Raw genomic sequence first — 13,958 nt, 5'->3', positions numbered from 1 at the left:
CAGCCCCGCCCCCTGGTGGGCTGAGCTGGCCACACACACACAAATAAATAAAATTAAAAAAAAAAAGAAAATAAGAGACATACATTATAGTAATAAATAAAACTGCCCAACTGGTGCAAGTTAGGAAATAATCTATGGGGCACACATCCATGTGATAGCTGCTAAAAATGTTTTACAAAGGTAATGTGATAACGCAGTAAAATGTTTAACATTTTAAGTGAAGAGAATTAAGACAGAGCCAGGGAAATAGTTCAGCAAAATAAGCACCTGCCTTGCAAGTACAAGCTCCTGAGAATCTCCAGAACCAAAAAAAAAAAAAAAACACAAAAAACAAAAAATTAGGCAGCACTTTATATATAACATCTCTATGAGTGCCAGGGTTTAGCTCAGGGTCAGAGCTTGGCTAGCACATTTTATTAATTTAAATGGAAGAAAGTCTATTTCTTTTGGTGATACAGGGGACTGAACCAAGCATGCAAGGCAAGTCCCACCACCACTGATAATTCACCCATCTCCAGCCCAAGATAATTCAAATTTTTAAAAGGAAGATCATCTAATCACTGTCCCAACATGAAGTCAACCTGTTTCCAATAAGGGAAGAGAATGAACAAATTGAGAAAGCACCACAGCCTCCACAGAAAGTGTGGGCAGAGGCTCCCCCACCAGCTGCAGGCACTGTCCCGAGAAACAAGAAGCAGACACTCACAGAGGGAGAGATGGAGAAATGGAGGCACGGAGGCTCAGAAGCTCGGAAGGGCAACCAAGCCAGCTCTTGAGGAGGAAGTGTGGCAGGAAGGAGAAAACAGACTCTTCTGCCTATACAAATCATGTTTTCACACTCTAGAAAACGGAACTACAAATACCTAAAAGTTGAAGATCATCTAAAATGAATGACCATAACTGTACGGCAAACTAACACTTGAGAGACACTGAAGACAGAAAACAATTTCTTTTTTTTGTCTTTTTTGAGACAGTGTCTCACTATGCAGTTCAGACTGGCCTTGAGCTTGAGCTCATTTTGTAGTTCAGCCTGACCTAAAGCTTGCACCCATCCTCCTGCCTCAGCCTCCTGAGTGCTGGGATTACAGGCATGGGCCACCATGCCCATCCCAGACAGAAAACAATTCAAGTGGCTTTAGAACACTGCGCTTTGACTTTACACCACTAATGCTAAGTCCTGAACATAAACTGGTAAGGAGAATTCTTTAACATCATATATATCTATACATTGAGGAGATGATAAGGAAGTTCAGACAGTAAAATGACAGGATTCCTACGATTTGCTTTTAAATATCCCAGAAAGAAACAGAGAAAACGGCCTGCTGCAACAGTGTGGTAAGAACAACCAGTAACACAGTGGCAGCTTTGAGGGGATTCACAGTGGCTGTGACAGCAGCCATTCTTTCATATGTTAAATTTTCCACAATAACAAAATGTTCAGCCTGATCTCCTTCTCCTTCCTCCAAATCCAGGTCCAAGGCCTGCAGTTCTCAGCCAGCCCTTCGACCAGCCACACCTGTTTACCATCTCAAGGGCCCAGCCCTCTCTGAGCTCCAGCCACAGCATCCTGCTTCCTTCCACCCTGGCCCCACCCCACTTCCCCCTGTGCTCCTTTGAGGACCTAACAGACAGGGTCACTTCACAGTAGGTGACTTCAGCTTTGCAAACCCTTCTATGACAAGGTGTGCTGGACCACACCCAAGCATACCTGGCTGTAGGCAGGAACATCTCTGAAAGGCCCGTAGTCCAGGAGGTCCTCGGTGCGTGTGGGGTTCCCCAGCTTGGTGTAGCTCTCCACGTTGCGGGAGGCCAGCTTCACACGCATGCTCTGGGTCTTGGTAGGATAAGGAGAGTAGAAGTAATGGTTGCCCTCAAATACCACGAACTGTTTTTCTGACTGGGTTATCTGGGTTGGATACGGCTGCAGCACATGGGTGTAGACTGTTTCCACAATCACCGAAATCTTGGCCCCAGGATCAAGGGCAACAGGAAGCTTGACGGTGAAGAACCTCCCGCTGAAGGGAGAAAGCAAGAGGGTTAAGACAAGGAACCCAAGACCAAAACCAGCAACTCAAACTCAGAGCAAACTGTTCTCGGGACAAAAACTGTTACTTTTAAGTGATCACCTTTAATTTTTTTTTTTTTTTTTCTGGTACCAAGGATTGAACTCAGGACCTTATGCTTGCCAGGCAGGTGCTTAAGCCACTGAGCTATCTCCCCAGCCGTTCCTTTAACCTTTTAATACAAGCTTCCTATGACAAATATCTAGATATTCACCCCAGGCTTATCTGTTACAGCAAAACAGTGTAACAGTTAAAACCATTCTGCTAGGGGCCAGGGAGATAGCTCAGTAGAATAAGCACTTGCCTGGCAAGAGCAAGGGCCTGAGTTCAATCCCCGGTTCTGCCTCCCCCCCAAAAAAAACATTCTGCTAGCCAGGTATGGTGGTGCATGCCTGTAATCCCAGCACTTAGGGAGGCCAGGCTCCCAAAGGAATGCCATAAATTCAAGGCCAGCTTGGGTTACATAGTAAATTCAAGCTTAGCCTGAACTATACTGCAAGACCCTGTCTCCAAAAGTCAAACAAAAAAGTGCTTGGACCTATGGATCTATATAAATGGGGAAAAACGTCCATATACAATGCAAATAGTGGAACTCAGTATACAGGGGTCATGGTAAGACCCCACTTTACTGGATCATATGCATGCATATATGCACGCGTGCGTACGTGCATGTGTGTGCGTACGTGTGTACGTGTGTGTGTGTGGTGCTGCAGATATAAGCCCGGGCCTCGAGCATGCACGCAGGTGCATCAAGCATGGAGACAGGTGCATAGCACAGAGCCTCACCCCAGCCTGGGTTTTCTGTGACATACATCTGTACCCCAACTTACATGAAGTAAAGTTATCTCAATGAATGTCCAAGCCAACATCAAAGGTGATCACCTTAAAGAAGAAAAATAAGCCCATTTTCCCCCAATTTGTTTCACAGAGAACTTGTACCATCTCTAAACCACACACACAAAAAAATCTAGTGGCATTTTAAAGAAAAAGAGCTTGGAAACTATTAAAATTTACAAGGTAGAAACTCAAAAATGAATCTGGGTTTTCTAAGCTAACACACAAAAGACAATTTTTGTCAGATCCAGAAAACATTAGTGAAAAACCACAAGGCACTTTAACCAGATTCTTTTTTTTTAATTTTATTTATTTGTGTGTGTGTGTGTGTGTGTGGCCAGCTCAGCCCACCAGGGGGCAGGCTGGCTGGCATGTGGTGCTGGGGGATTGAACCGTGGTCCCTGGGCTTTGCTAAGCTTGTTCTAAGTAGGTGCTTTAGACCACTGAGCCATCTCACCAGCCCCTTTAACCAGATTCTACGAAACTTGTCCTCAAAGTTTACAACACAGGCCCGCCTCCCCAACCCACCCCCTCCATGGGTGACCTTACAGAACTCACATCGGTACACTCACATTACCACTGTGAATCACACTATGCAAAATACAGGAGCACTGCATTTTCTCCAGTGACAGTTCCATCCATGCTTCCTATTTCCAGTGTTGCATTCTATTTTTTTTTTTTTTAATTAATGTATTTAGTACAGGGTCTCACTACACAGATTGGACTCATAGCAATCCTCCTGCTTTTAGCCTCCCAAGCACTGGGATTACAGGCTTGCATCACCACGCCCATGCACCCCGGGGGTGAGGCTGGCTCAGCAAGCCGATATCTGAACCCAGTTGGTCACTGTGTCTGTCTATGCAGGTACTTTAATCTGCTGAGCTATCTAGCCAGCCCCCAGTGCTGCATTCTAAACTCATCTCTACACAGGTTTACTAGGCAGCTCCATGACCACCCAGGTTCCTCAGAAGCCCCTCAGGACCCAGCCCCAGCTCTGTGCCCTCGGAGCCACCCTCTTACCAGCACCAAGCCCAGAGTCACTGGGATCTGTGAGGCCTGCCCGGCCCAGACACCAGCAAGGCCTCCCAGGGCTCTGCCTGCTGCTCACCTTTGACCCTTCACTTTGGTTTCTCGTACTTCCAGGTTGTTCTCCTCCTCCTCTTCTCCCTTCACCTGTAACACAAGAAAGGTTGTTCTTCCTTTTGTCTTCTGGTTTCTAAGTCAAGCTGTAACTAACAACTGCTTTGAAGTGTCCCAACTACCAGAACTTCAAAACTGAAGTTTGGAAGTAAGGCCTCAACTCCGAGGCAAATCTTGCATCTAGCATGAGGGAGGCCCTGTATTTCATCTACAGCACTGCAAAAAATACTGAAGCTTGTGTTTGGTTTTGGTAACTTTGTTTTTGTGTTTTGGGTTTTGGTGCTGGGATGGAAAACAGGTCCTTGCTCAGGTTAGACAAGTGCTCTACCACTGAGACATATCCTCAGCCTTAAAAAAATTATTTTGAGGGGCCTGCCCCTTAGCTCAGTTGTTTAAGTGGCTGCTTCAACAAAGCAGTCAGCTTCAGGTTGCTGTGGTTCGATCCCCACAACTCCAGCCAGCCAAACATGCCCTGAAGGCATTCTGAGCCAGCCCCCCCAAAATATATATATATATATTTTGAGAGGTCTCAGTATTGCTCAGCCTGGCCTCAAAGTTGGGATCTTCCCATATCCCTCCCCAAGTAGCAGCTGGGTTATTGGTATGCATCCCACAACAGGTTTTTTAATCTGGAAACTAAGGACACTGGTTTTTGTTTTGGTTTTTTTATTTTATTTTATTTATTTGTGTGTGTGGGGGGGGTGGCCCACCAGGGGGGCGGGGCTGGCTGGCGTGTGGTGCTGGGGGATTGAACCGCAGTCCCTGTGCTTTGCTAAGCTTGTTCTAGAGTAGGTGCTTTAGACCACTGAGCCATCTCACCAGCCCCTCAAGGACACTGTTGAAGACTTACTGTTGCACAGAATAAGCTCTATAAATGTGAAATCTTTTCCTGAATGACCAAACACACATGCAAACGAAGATCACATTGTCAAATGTAACTCCTGCAAACCTCAAAGGCTTCTTTCTGGACATGTTCTTCCTTAACTTCGAATATACATATGCATAAAAGATAAAGTACTTAACAGAAGTCCTAGTCATGACCAGGACTATCTTTACTCCTACAGAAGAATAATAGAGGCAGAAACCCTTGGGGACAAGGCACCAATGGCCACCCCAGTACAATCCCTATTCATAAATAACCAAGAAGATGCCTCAAAGGAGGCTTCCTGAGGAGGTGTCTTGAATCACACCAGACCACAGAGAAGATTATCAGATGTATACACATGCCTAGCAACAACCTCTCTGTCAATCCAACCGCACACACAAACGGGTTAGCCCTATGTGAGGGTTAAGGCAGTGCTTCCCAGTGGGCACTCAAAGCTACTTGGAAAATTAAACCTTGACCTGTGCATGTTTTTTTATTTATTTATTTATTTATTTATTTATTTATTTAGTGTGTGTGGCCAGCTCAGCCCACCAGGGGGCGGGGCTGGCTGACATGTGGTGCTGGGGGACTGAACAGCAGTCCCTGTGATTTGCTTAGCTTAGCTTGTTCTAAGTAGGTGCTTTAGACCACTGAGCCATCTCACCAGCCCCTGACCTGTGCATGTTAAACATTCACTTTACCACTGGACCACAGCCCCCAGCCCAAGGGGAATTTTTAAAATATTACTTTTAATATTTCAAAAAGCCTGAAAATAGGGCTATGTACCCCAGAGGTAGAACACATGCCTAATGTAAAACCCTGGATTAAATCTCCAGGGCTAGAAAAAAGCCTAAAAGTAAATACCAAGCAGGATGGTTTATGTCTATAATAACCTCAGCACTCGGAAAAGCTGAGGCAGTAGGATAGCAAATTCAATCTCAGTCTGGGCAACATAGCGAGACTCTTTTTCTTTTTTTTTTTTTTTAAGGACCTGGGATTGAACTCAGACCTTTGCGCTTTCCAGGAAGCACTTATTCCACTGAGCCATCTCCCTAGCCCGAGACTCTTTTTCAATAAAAAATTATATACATAAATACAAGATTTTGGGGGGCCGGGGAGATGGCTCAGTAGAATAAGCGCTTCCCTGGCAAGCACAAGGGCCTGAGTTCAATCCCCGGTTCTGCCAAAATAAATAAATAGGGAATGTTGCTTCATGTAAAAGCCCTAAATTCAATCCCCAGTACTGTGCCCCCCCCAAAATAAAAATAATAAAGTGGATCCTTGAAGGACCAGTGAGATAGCTCAGTGGACTAAGTACCTGCTTAGGCAAGCACAGGGACCAGGGTTTGATCCCAGGCACCACATGCTACGCCAGCCCCCAACATGGGGTGCACTGAGTCAGCCACCAAGGCCAGGTGGTGGCGCATTCCTGCAATCCCAATGCTGGAGAGGTTGAAAAAAGGAGGATCACTATGAGTCCAAGCTGCGTAGTAAGACCCTGTACCAAATACATTAAAAAAAAAAAAGTGGATCCTTAAGTTATGACCAGCCTTACATTTGAACAAATTGGGTGACAACTGGAATTTTATATCTTGCGACTGAAGTCTTGAGTTACTACCCAAATGCCAATCCTTGTGCAAAGACCTGCAATTCCACAATGGCTTGTATAAGCGTATATAAGCATCAGTCTGAGCCCAGATTTGTGATGTTCTTATGGAAGGGGACTCTCACCTTCCATTTCATCCTCCTTCCTGCAAGCTAAAGATGTCAATTTGAACAGTGAGTACAGTATGAAATTGTGTTTTGAGTTTTTTTTTTTTTTCTTTTTCTTCTTTTGTCTTTTTGAGACAGGGTCTCCCTACATAGTTTAGGCTGGCCTCATGACATGGATGTGCCACCACACCACACTTATAAAATTGTTGTTTCTAGTAAATTAAACACATTTTTCAACTTTTTGGTGAATACACTAGGAAAATTATTGGTGTTTCCGGTAAATAACACACATCAACCCTTTTTTATTATGAAAATGTTAGTTAAGGGGTACTTTGGGGAAGTTTGGAAGACACTACAGGTATTTCTATTATATCTTATGGGATAGGCAGTCTTGGTTTACAACCAACTTGAATTACAATCAGTCCTTGTGAATGAAATAAGTTCATAAGTGAAGGGTCCACTTAATATGATATATATATATATATATATATAATATTCACATACTCATCCTCAACAAAGTTGTACAGTCCAACAAAAATAACAAGTTCATTACTGTGACTAGAACCTTACCATACGTGGGATAGTCCAATGGACTAAGTGCCTGCCTAATTAGGCAAGCTCAGGGACCGGGGTTCGATCCCTAGCACCACAGGCTGTGCCAGCCCCATCTCCCCAGGGCACACTGAGTCAGCCACAGAGACCAGAAGTGGTGGCACATGCCTGTAATCCCAGTACTGGGGAGGCTGAAAACTGGAGGATCACTACTAGTCCAAGCTACACAGTGAAACCCTGTACCAAGTATATTTAAAAAAAAAAAAAAAAAAATGGGGCCGGGAAGATGGCTCAGTGGAATAAGCGCTTCCCCGGCAAGCGCAAGGGCCTGAGTTCAATCCCTGGTTCCACAAAAAAAGTAATAATAATAAAAATAATAAAAAAAACCTTACCATATTTATGCTTCCTATGAACACTTGCTCATATATAGGTTTATTGGTGTTTTGTTTTTGTTTTCCATTTTATGTATTTGGTACAGGGTCTCACTACAAAGCTTAGACTGATAGTGATCCTCCTGTTTTCAGCGTCCCCAGTGCTGGGATTACAAGCATGTGCCACCATGCCCAGACTCAGTCTCAGCTCAGTGTGCCCCAGGAGCAGGGCTGGCACCGTATGAAGGACTAGGGATCAAATCCTGGTCCCTGAGCTTTTCAAAGCAGGCGCTTAGTCTCCTGAGCTATCTCACCAGCCCAGTTTATTTGTATTACTGAAAAATATTACTCAAGGGATGAGAGAGGCAAAATCTTTAAAATACAGAAATGAGAGAGAAAACTATCAGATGGTCTTTGCGTACAAGGGGACACAATGGCTCCTAGTCAGTAATCCCAAGGTCCCTTCCATCAACTCCTAAAGTTCTCCAAAGGCTGAAGTCAATCCACCAAGGAACTCCACAAATGCACTGGTTTCCAAGGCAACTATAGAAAACACACACCCTCCTTGTAAATGTATCACCTGAATAAAGTGCATTAAGCAGAACATATACTCTAGAATTTGTCTCTGTTGGACTACAGAGTTAACAAGTGACTTCAAAGAAACATGGCAGTGTAGCTGCTGGCGTTCCACCCCAGCAAAACCTTGCTACCTCAAAGTCACTCAGGCTGGCAGTGCCAAGTCCAGAGGAACCACAAGAGCATGCTCAAAGTGTGGTTGAGGCTCACCTGGGCTCAGCCTGACCTTTCTTCACTGGAAAACACTCAGGCAGAGCTACACAGCCTCCCCGGACACAGACTGCTCAAGCACAGAAAGATGCTACGAGGGCTAAAGGGAACATACTTCAAATACCTGCTATAACATTTGACACACAGTAGAATCTCAAATTAGATTCTAAGTTAGTTAAAATCTCAATTTTTTTTCTTTGTATTTTAGGGAAGGGTCTACAGGGTGTTCAGGGTCGCACTACTAGATTGGACTCCTAGTGATCCACCTGTTTACTGCCTCCCAAGAGCTGGGATTACAGTCGTGCACCACCATGCCCAGTCTCAATTGCCATCTCAGTGCACCCTGGGGGTAGGGCCTGCATGGCAAGCCCAGAGACACCCCCCTCCCGCCCCTGCACCTGCTTGCAGTGTTGCCTGTATTTGTAATGGTAACATGTGTACAACACTGTACATCCAAATTCACCTAACTATACACATTAATTATCTATTGTTCTTTATATACCAGTTACACTTCAATAAAGTTGGGACACAATAAACCCAGCAAGGACAGCAGGACAGCTGGCTTCTCCTGTGATCCAGTTACACTGTGAGAACCTTTACACTGTGACAATCTTGTGATTTAAGGAAATCACAACTGGCTTTTATGAAAGAATGAGATTTAACAGTCAAAATATTCGAGGGCAGCCAGGCACAGGGTTAACTATACCGGTAATCCCAGCTACGCAGGAGGCTGATGCAGAAAGACAGCAAGGATGGGATCTTTGGGCAGCTTAGTGAGACTCTACCAAAATAAAAAATAAAAAGGGATTCAGGATGAGGCTCAGTAGTACAGAGCCCCAGGCTCAATCCCTAGCAGTGCAAAAAAAAAAAAAAAAATCGAGAAAACATTCAAAGGTGGCAGTGCACATTTAAATTACGTTTTGATGTATCTTTTCAGAAACCTTTTGAGTAGAACTGTGCATATCATCATGGGCAGAAATGAAAGGGAAGAGGAGTCATTTTAGAAACACAATCGCCATAAACCCAGCTTTATAGCGCCACATTCAGCCGAACAGGGTGTGCTTAAAAGAAATTGACACCATAATGACTAGTCTCCTCTCAACAAATAATTGGGTAATCACTTAATTAATAACGTTTAATGAAAATAGTAATAAAAAGCAAGCCTCTGTGCATGTATACTCCCTCTATTCCCAAAGCTGCCCTTGTGTTCTGGGAAATTCGTGGAAGTACAAGAGCCGAACTTGCAGCCATTTGTAACAAAGAGAAGCCACAGGTGAAAGAAAGGGAAACTCTACCTTTCTAAACAGGGTCAAAGAGCTTCTATTATCCCTAGGGAATTCAAACTAACTTGGAGAAGTTTCTATTTTCAGCAAGCATTCCTTAGCAATCTTAAGTGTCTCCTATGGGCAGGGGTCTCAAGTGATTATGAACTCCAATACCCAGAAGCCTGTTCCACTTCTGTTTGTTCCGGATAGGGTTTAAGGAAAAGCACTTAAAAAGAATAGAAAACAAAGGAAATGAAATTAACTGCAACTCATCGACGATGCCTGGTGTCCGGCTGTACACATGCATGGAGATCCGGACACCAGGCTGATCTGGCCACGTCCCCGACTGGCCCGAGGTCCCTGCGCGGGGCGGGGGTCTCGCCGGGCGGAGCCCACGTGGCGGGGGCGGAGCGGCCGTGAGCTGACGTGTCCCAGCGGCGGCGCCGACTTGGAGGGGGACCAGCCCACCCCAGCCTACGCGAGTCTCGGGTCTCCCCGAGGCTCATCAGTTCCGCCTGCGCCCCGGGACTCCGCACTTCCGCCAGCAGTGGGGTCGGGACCCCAGACCCGGAGCTCCAGCCAGAGGCAGCGGGAAGGACCGGGCACTCACCTGCACACCCAAGTGCGCCAGCCTGGCCTCGAGCTCGGGCTCCAGGGCCAGGAGGAAGGAGGTGGCCCGTGACGTGGAGCCGCCGCCCGCGTGTGCGAGGACCATCTCGGCCGTCACCTTGGCCAGGTGGCTGCTCAGATCCACCGTGCGCTTCACATCCTCGTTCACCAGCGGCGGGACCTCCGAGGAAGCGCTGCTTGGCGCCGGGGCCCACACACCGAGCAGCAGCAGCAGGAGAAGGCGGCAGCCAGGGAGCTCCATGATCGAGACAGAGCCCAGGACCAGGCCTGGCTGAGACCGCCACTGCCCCGCCTCCTGCCACCGCGCAGCCGCTTATTGGGCCCCAGCAGCGGCCAAAGATGGCGGCACCCGGTCAGGAAGGACCCCGTCTCCAGGGCAACCAGGCGGCCAGCCGCGCGCCTGAACGTAAACTTCGCAGCGCTCGCGCCACGCAAGTTTATATTTGGTTTTCATTCCGTTACCTAATTCTGGCGGGAACGGACCTCGCCTATTTCCCTGCTTTTTCCTATCATTTTCTTGCAGTGACTTTAGCCCATGCGTTCTTTGGTTCCATAAAATTTAGACCTAGAAAGTAAAAGTATGCCTTTCCCAATATCCAATAAATGCTAAAATGAGGGCGCCAAAAGTTGAAACAGAAACGGGACCTGGAGAGTCTCAAAGTATCTCTCCTAAACTACTTAGTAATTATAAAGGGGAAAATAGTAAGTTCCCAACAGAGAATCCTGGCAGGCACCGCCTTCAGGGATCAAGGTTAACATCACCAGATACAAAAAGTAGTGCCATCAGGTAGCTACTGAAAGGATTCGCTGAGGACGTCACATCACACCTGCATACGGCTACAGGATTGCCAGAAATGTATAACCCCAGTCTAATCATAATCATCACGCAAAGCGAACTTGAAAGACATCCTACAAAATTGGCTCTTGAAGAATTAACCCCTTTTTTATCTTTGTGTGCCCATAGAGGTCGTCTGTTGATTGATTCCTTCCCGCATAACGGCTCCTGGAATGCCAGGAGCACGGCAAACCCTTAGTAAAAAAGATGCAGCCAATTGTTTCCACCTAGTGGAGGAAGTGTGCCAACCATTGCTCTTCACATAAGCCAATCATTACAACGTATTCATTACTCCCCTACTAAGTAATCAAAAGATATGATGAGGAAAACAAAGCTTTAGGGGCCTGGGAGATGGCTCAGTGGCATAAGCGCTTCCCTAGCAAGCACAAAGGCTTAGTTCAATTCCTGGTTCCAAGACCAAAATGGGTAGCTTGTACAAAGCCACTATCTCCTTCAGCTTCTGGCATCTTGCTTGTAGCTCCTGGTGCTCAAATCTTGCTTATGCAGCTCACCTCAGACTATACTTAAACATGACCCATCCTGCCTCTGGAAGTCAGCCTGCCCATTCTGGCCTAAAAGCTCTATGTAAGACACCCCAACAAAGGTTGGGGGCTCAGACTTTGGAGTACAAAGCTCCTCTGAGCCTGCCAGCGAAAGTTTGGTTCCTTCAACCTCTCTGAGTGCTGCTTATTTTCTTTGCCTCTGGTAAATCTAACACTGCTGTAACAATCATAGTAAATAAAAATGAAACACTGAGCCCATCAAGCACTCACGGATGAATGTCACAGTTCTTAACTTCACACCCACACCTGAAACGTCTTATCTATACTAGTCAAAGTTCTTGGTGGCAAGTGACAGAAGCTCAACACAAACTAGGCATGGTAGTATGCATTATAAACTGCTAATATAAAACTCCAAAATGATAAAAGGTATTTCTCATATAAAACTCTGGAACATGGGAATCCAGATTTTTTTTTTAATTGGTACTTTTTTAAAATTTTTTTTACTTTTTATTTATGCGTGTGTGTGTGTGTGTGTGTGTGTGTGTGTGTGTGTGTGGCCAGCTCAGCCCAGCCCACCAGGGGGCCGGGGCTGGCTGGCATGTGGTGCTAGGGGATTGAACCGCGGTCCCTATGCTTTAGCTAAACTTGTTTTAAATAGGTGCTTTAGACCACTGAGCCATCTCACCAGCCCCTTTGATACTTTTAACATGTATTTGGCTGATCCCTGGCCTGCTTTGCCAGCCCTGCCCCTGGGGGCACGCTGAGACGGTGATTAAGACTAGGCGTGGTTGCATGCACCTGTAATCCCAGCACTTGGGAGGCTGTCAACAGGAGAATTACTATGAGTCTGATCTAGTAGTGAGACCCTGAACACCCTGTAGACCCTTCCCTAAAATACAGAAAGGAAAAAAAAAAAAAGTGAAGTAAATCACTGTTGAAACAGCATCACACACTGCCACCCATTTCACTGAAGTTCTGCAGTCATTCATCATGTAATTAATTTCCATGTCTCTTCTATAATAAACTGAAATATATATATATAATAAACTGATAATGACATCCAGGGCTGGGGAGATGGCTCAGTGGAATAAGCGCTTCCCTGGCAAGCGCAAGGACCTGAGTTCAATCCCCAGTTCTGCCAAAAATAAATAAATAAATAAATAAATAAACTAATGGCATCCATTATCTATAGTTTAGTTTCCCTGTACTAGTATAAGCACTTTCAAATAAAATACATAAATGAAAAAATGCATATCTAATTATTTTACTTATTATAGACTCAAGGTACATCCATTTAGCTAGAAATACTTATGCCTATCCTTCTTTATGACTGAGTAGTACTCCATTATATTAAAAAATCTTTTTTTCATTCATCAGTTGATGGGAATTTGGGCTGTTTCCAAGATTAGTTATTACAAACTGTGCCACTATAAACATGAGTACACATATGCTGCTATGGTATGATTCTTTTAGTTCTTTTTTTTTTTTAGGACAAGGTCTACTGGGTCTCACTGCATAGATCAGACTCATAGTGATCCTCATGTTTATAGCCTCCCAAGTGCTGGGATTACAGGCGCACACCACTAAGCCTCAATCCCTGTCTTAGTGCACCCCAGGGGCAGGGGCAGCATGGCAGGCCCAGGGATCAAACTCCCGGCCCCTGTGTCTGCCTAAGCAGGTGCTTCTTTTAATTCTTTCAAGAAGATACCAAGAGGCTGGGGAGATAGCTCAGTGGCTTAAGCACCTGGCAAGTGCCAGGCCCTGAATTCAGTCCCTCTCCAATTGCCCCCAAAAGTAAACAAAACAAAAAAGAAGATACCAAGAAGGGAAATAGCTGGTCAAAATGGAACTTCTAGATTTAAGTTTTTGAGGAATCTCCATACTGATTTCCACAGTGGTTGCATCAGTTTATACTCCCACCAACAAGGAAGAAGGGTTCCTTTTTCCACAGCCCCACTACCATTTGTTACTGGTTGAAATCTTCCTAACAGCTGTTCTTTCTAGAGTGGGATGGAATCTCAGTGTTGTTTTAAATCTCTTGAATGATGAGTAATGTTGAACATTTTTCATGTATTTATTTGCTCTAATTTTTTAAAAATGTATTTAGTACAGGGTCTACAAGGTCTTACTACATAGATCAGACTAGTAGTGATCCCACTGTTTTTTAGCTTCCCAAGCGCTGGGATTACAGGTGTGCGCCACCACACCCAGTCTCCTGTTTTTCTCTTTTTTTTTTTTTTTTTTTTTTTTGTGGAACCAGGGATTGAACTCAGGCCCTTGCGCTTGCCAGGCAAATGCTTATTCCACTGAACCATCCCCCCGGCCCACTGTTTCTAATTCTTGATCTGAGAAGTGTCTATTCATTTCAGATGCTCTTTTTTGGATTGGATCTTTAAATTTG

General features: G+C 45.2%; 1 protein-coding gene across 1 annotated transcript in view; it reads right to left on the bottom strand.

Annotated features, from left to right (window-relative positions):
• Rpn1 (ribophorin I) overlaps nt 1-10,560 on the bottom strand; it is a 29,105-nt gene extending 18,545 nt beyond the window's left edge. The window contains exons 1-3 of the mRNA XM_004646093.3: nt 10,200-10,560; nt 4,006-4,070; nt 1,709-2,015 (exon numbers count right to left, since the gene is read on the bottom strand). Coding sequence (XP_004646150.1) covers nt 1,709-2,015; nt 4,006-4,070; nt 10,200-10,460 — 633 coding nt within the window. The 5' untranslated portion in view covers nt 10,461-10,560. The remainder of the gene's footprint in view (nt 1-1,708; nt 2,016-4,005; nt 4,071-10,199) is intronic.
• Between the last annotated feature and the right edge of the window lie 3,398 nt (nt 10,561-13,958).

The sequence above is a fragment of the Octodon degus genome, unplaced genomic scaffold (genome assembly GCF_000260255.1).
Source record: "Octodon degus isolate 3935 unplaced genomic scaffold, OctDeg1.0 scaffold00254, whole genome shotgun sequence".
Lineage (NCBI taxonomy): Eukaryota > Metazoa > Chordata > Mammalia > Rodentia > Octodontidae > Octodon > Octodon degus.
The sequence above is the reverse complement of the archived record's forward strand: the minus strand, read 5'-3'. Positions and strand labels throughout refer to the sequence as shown.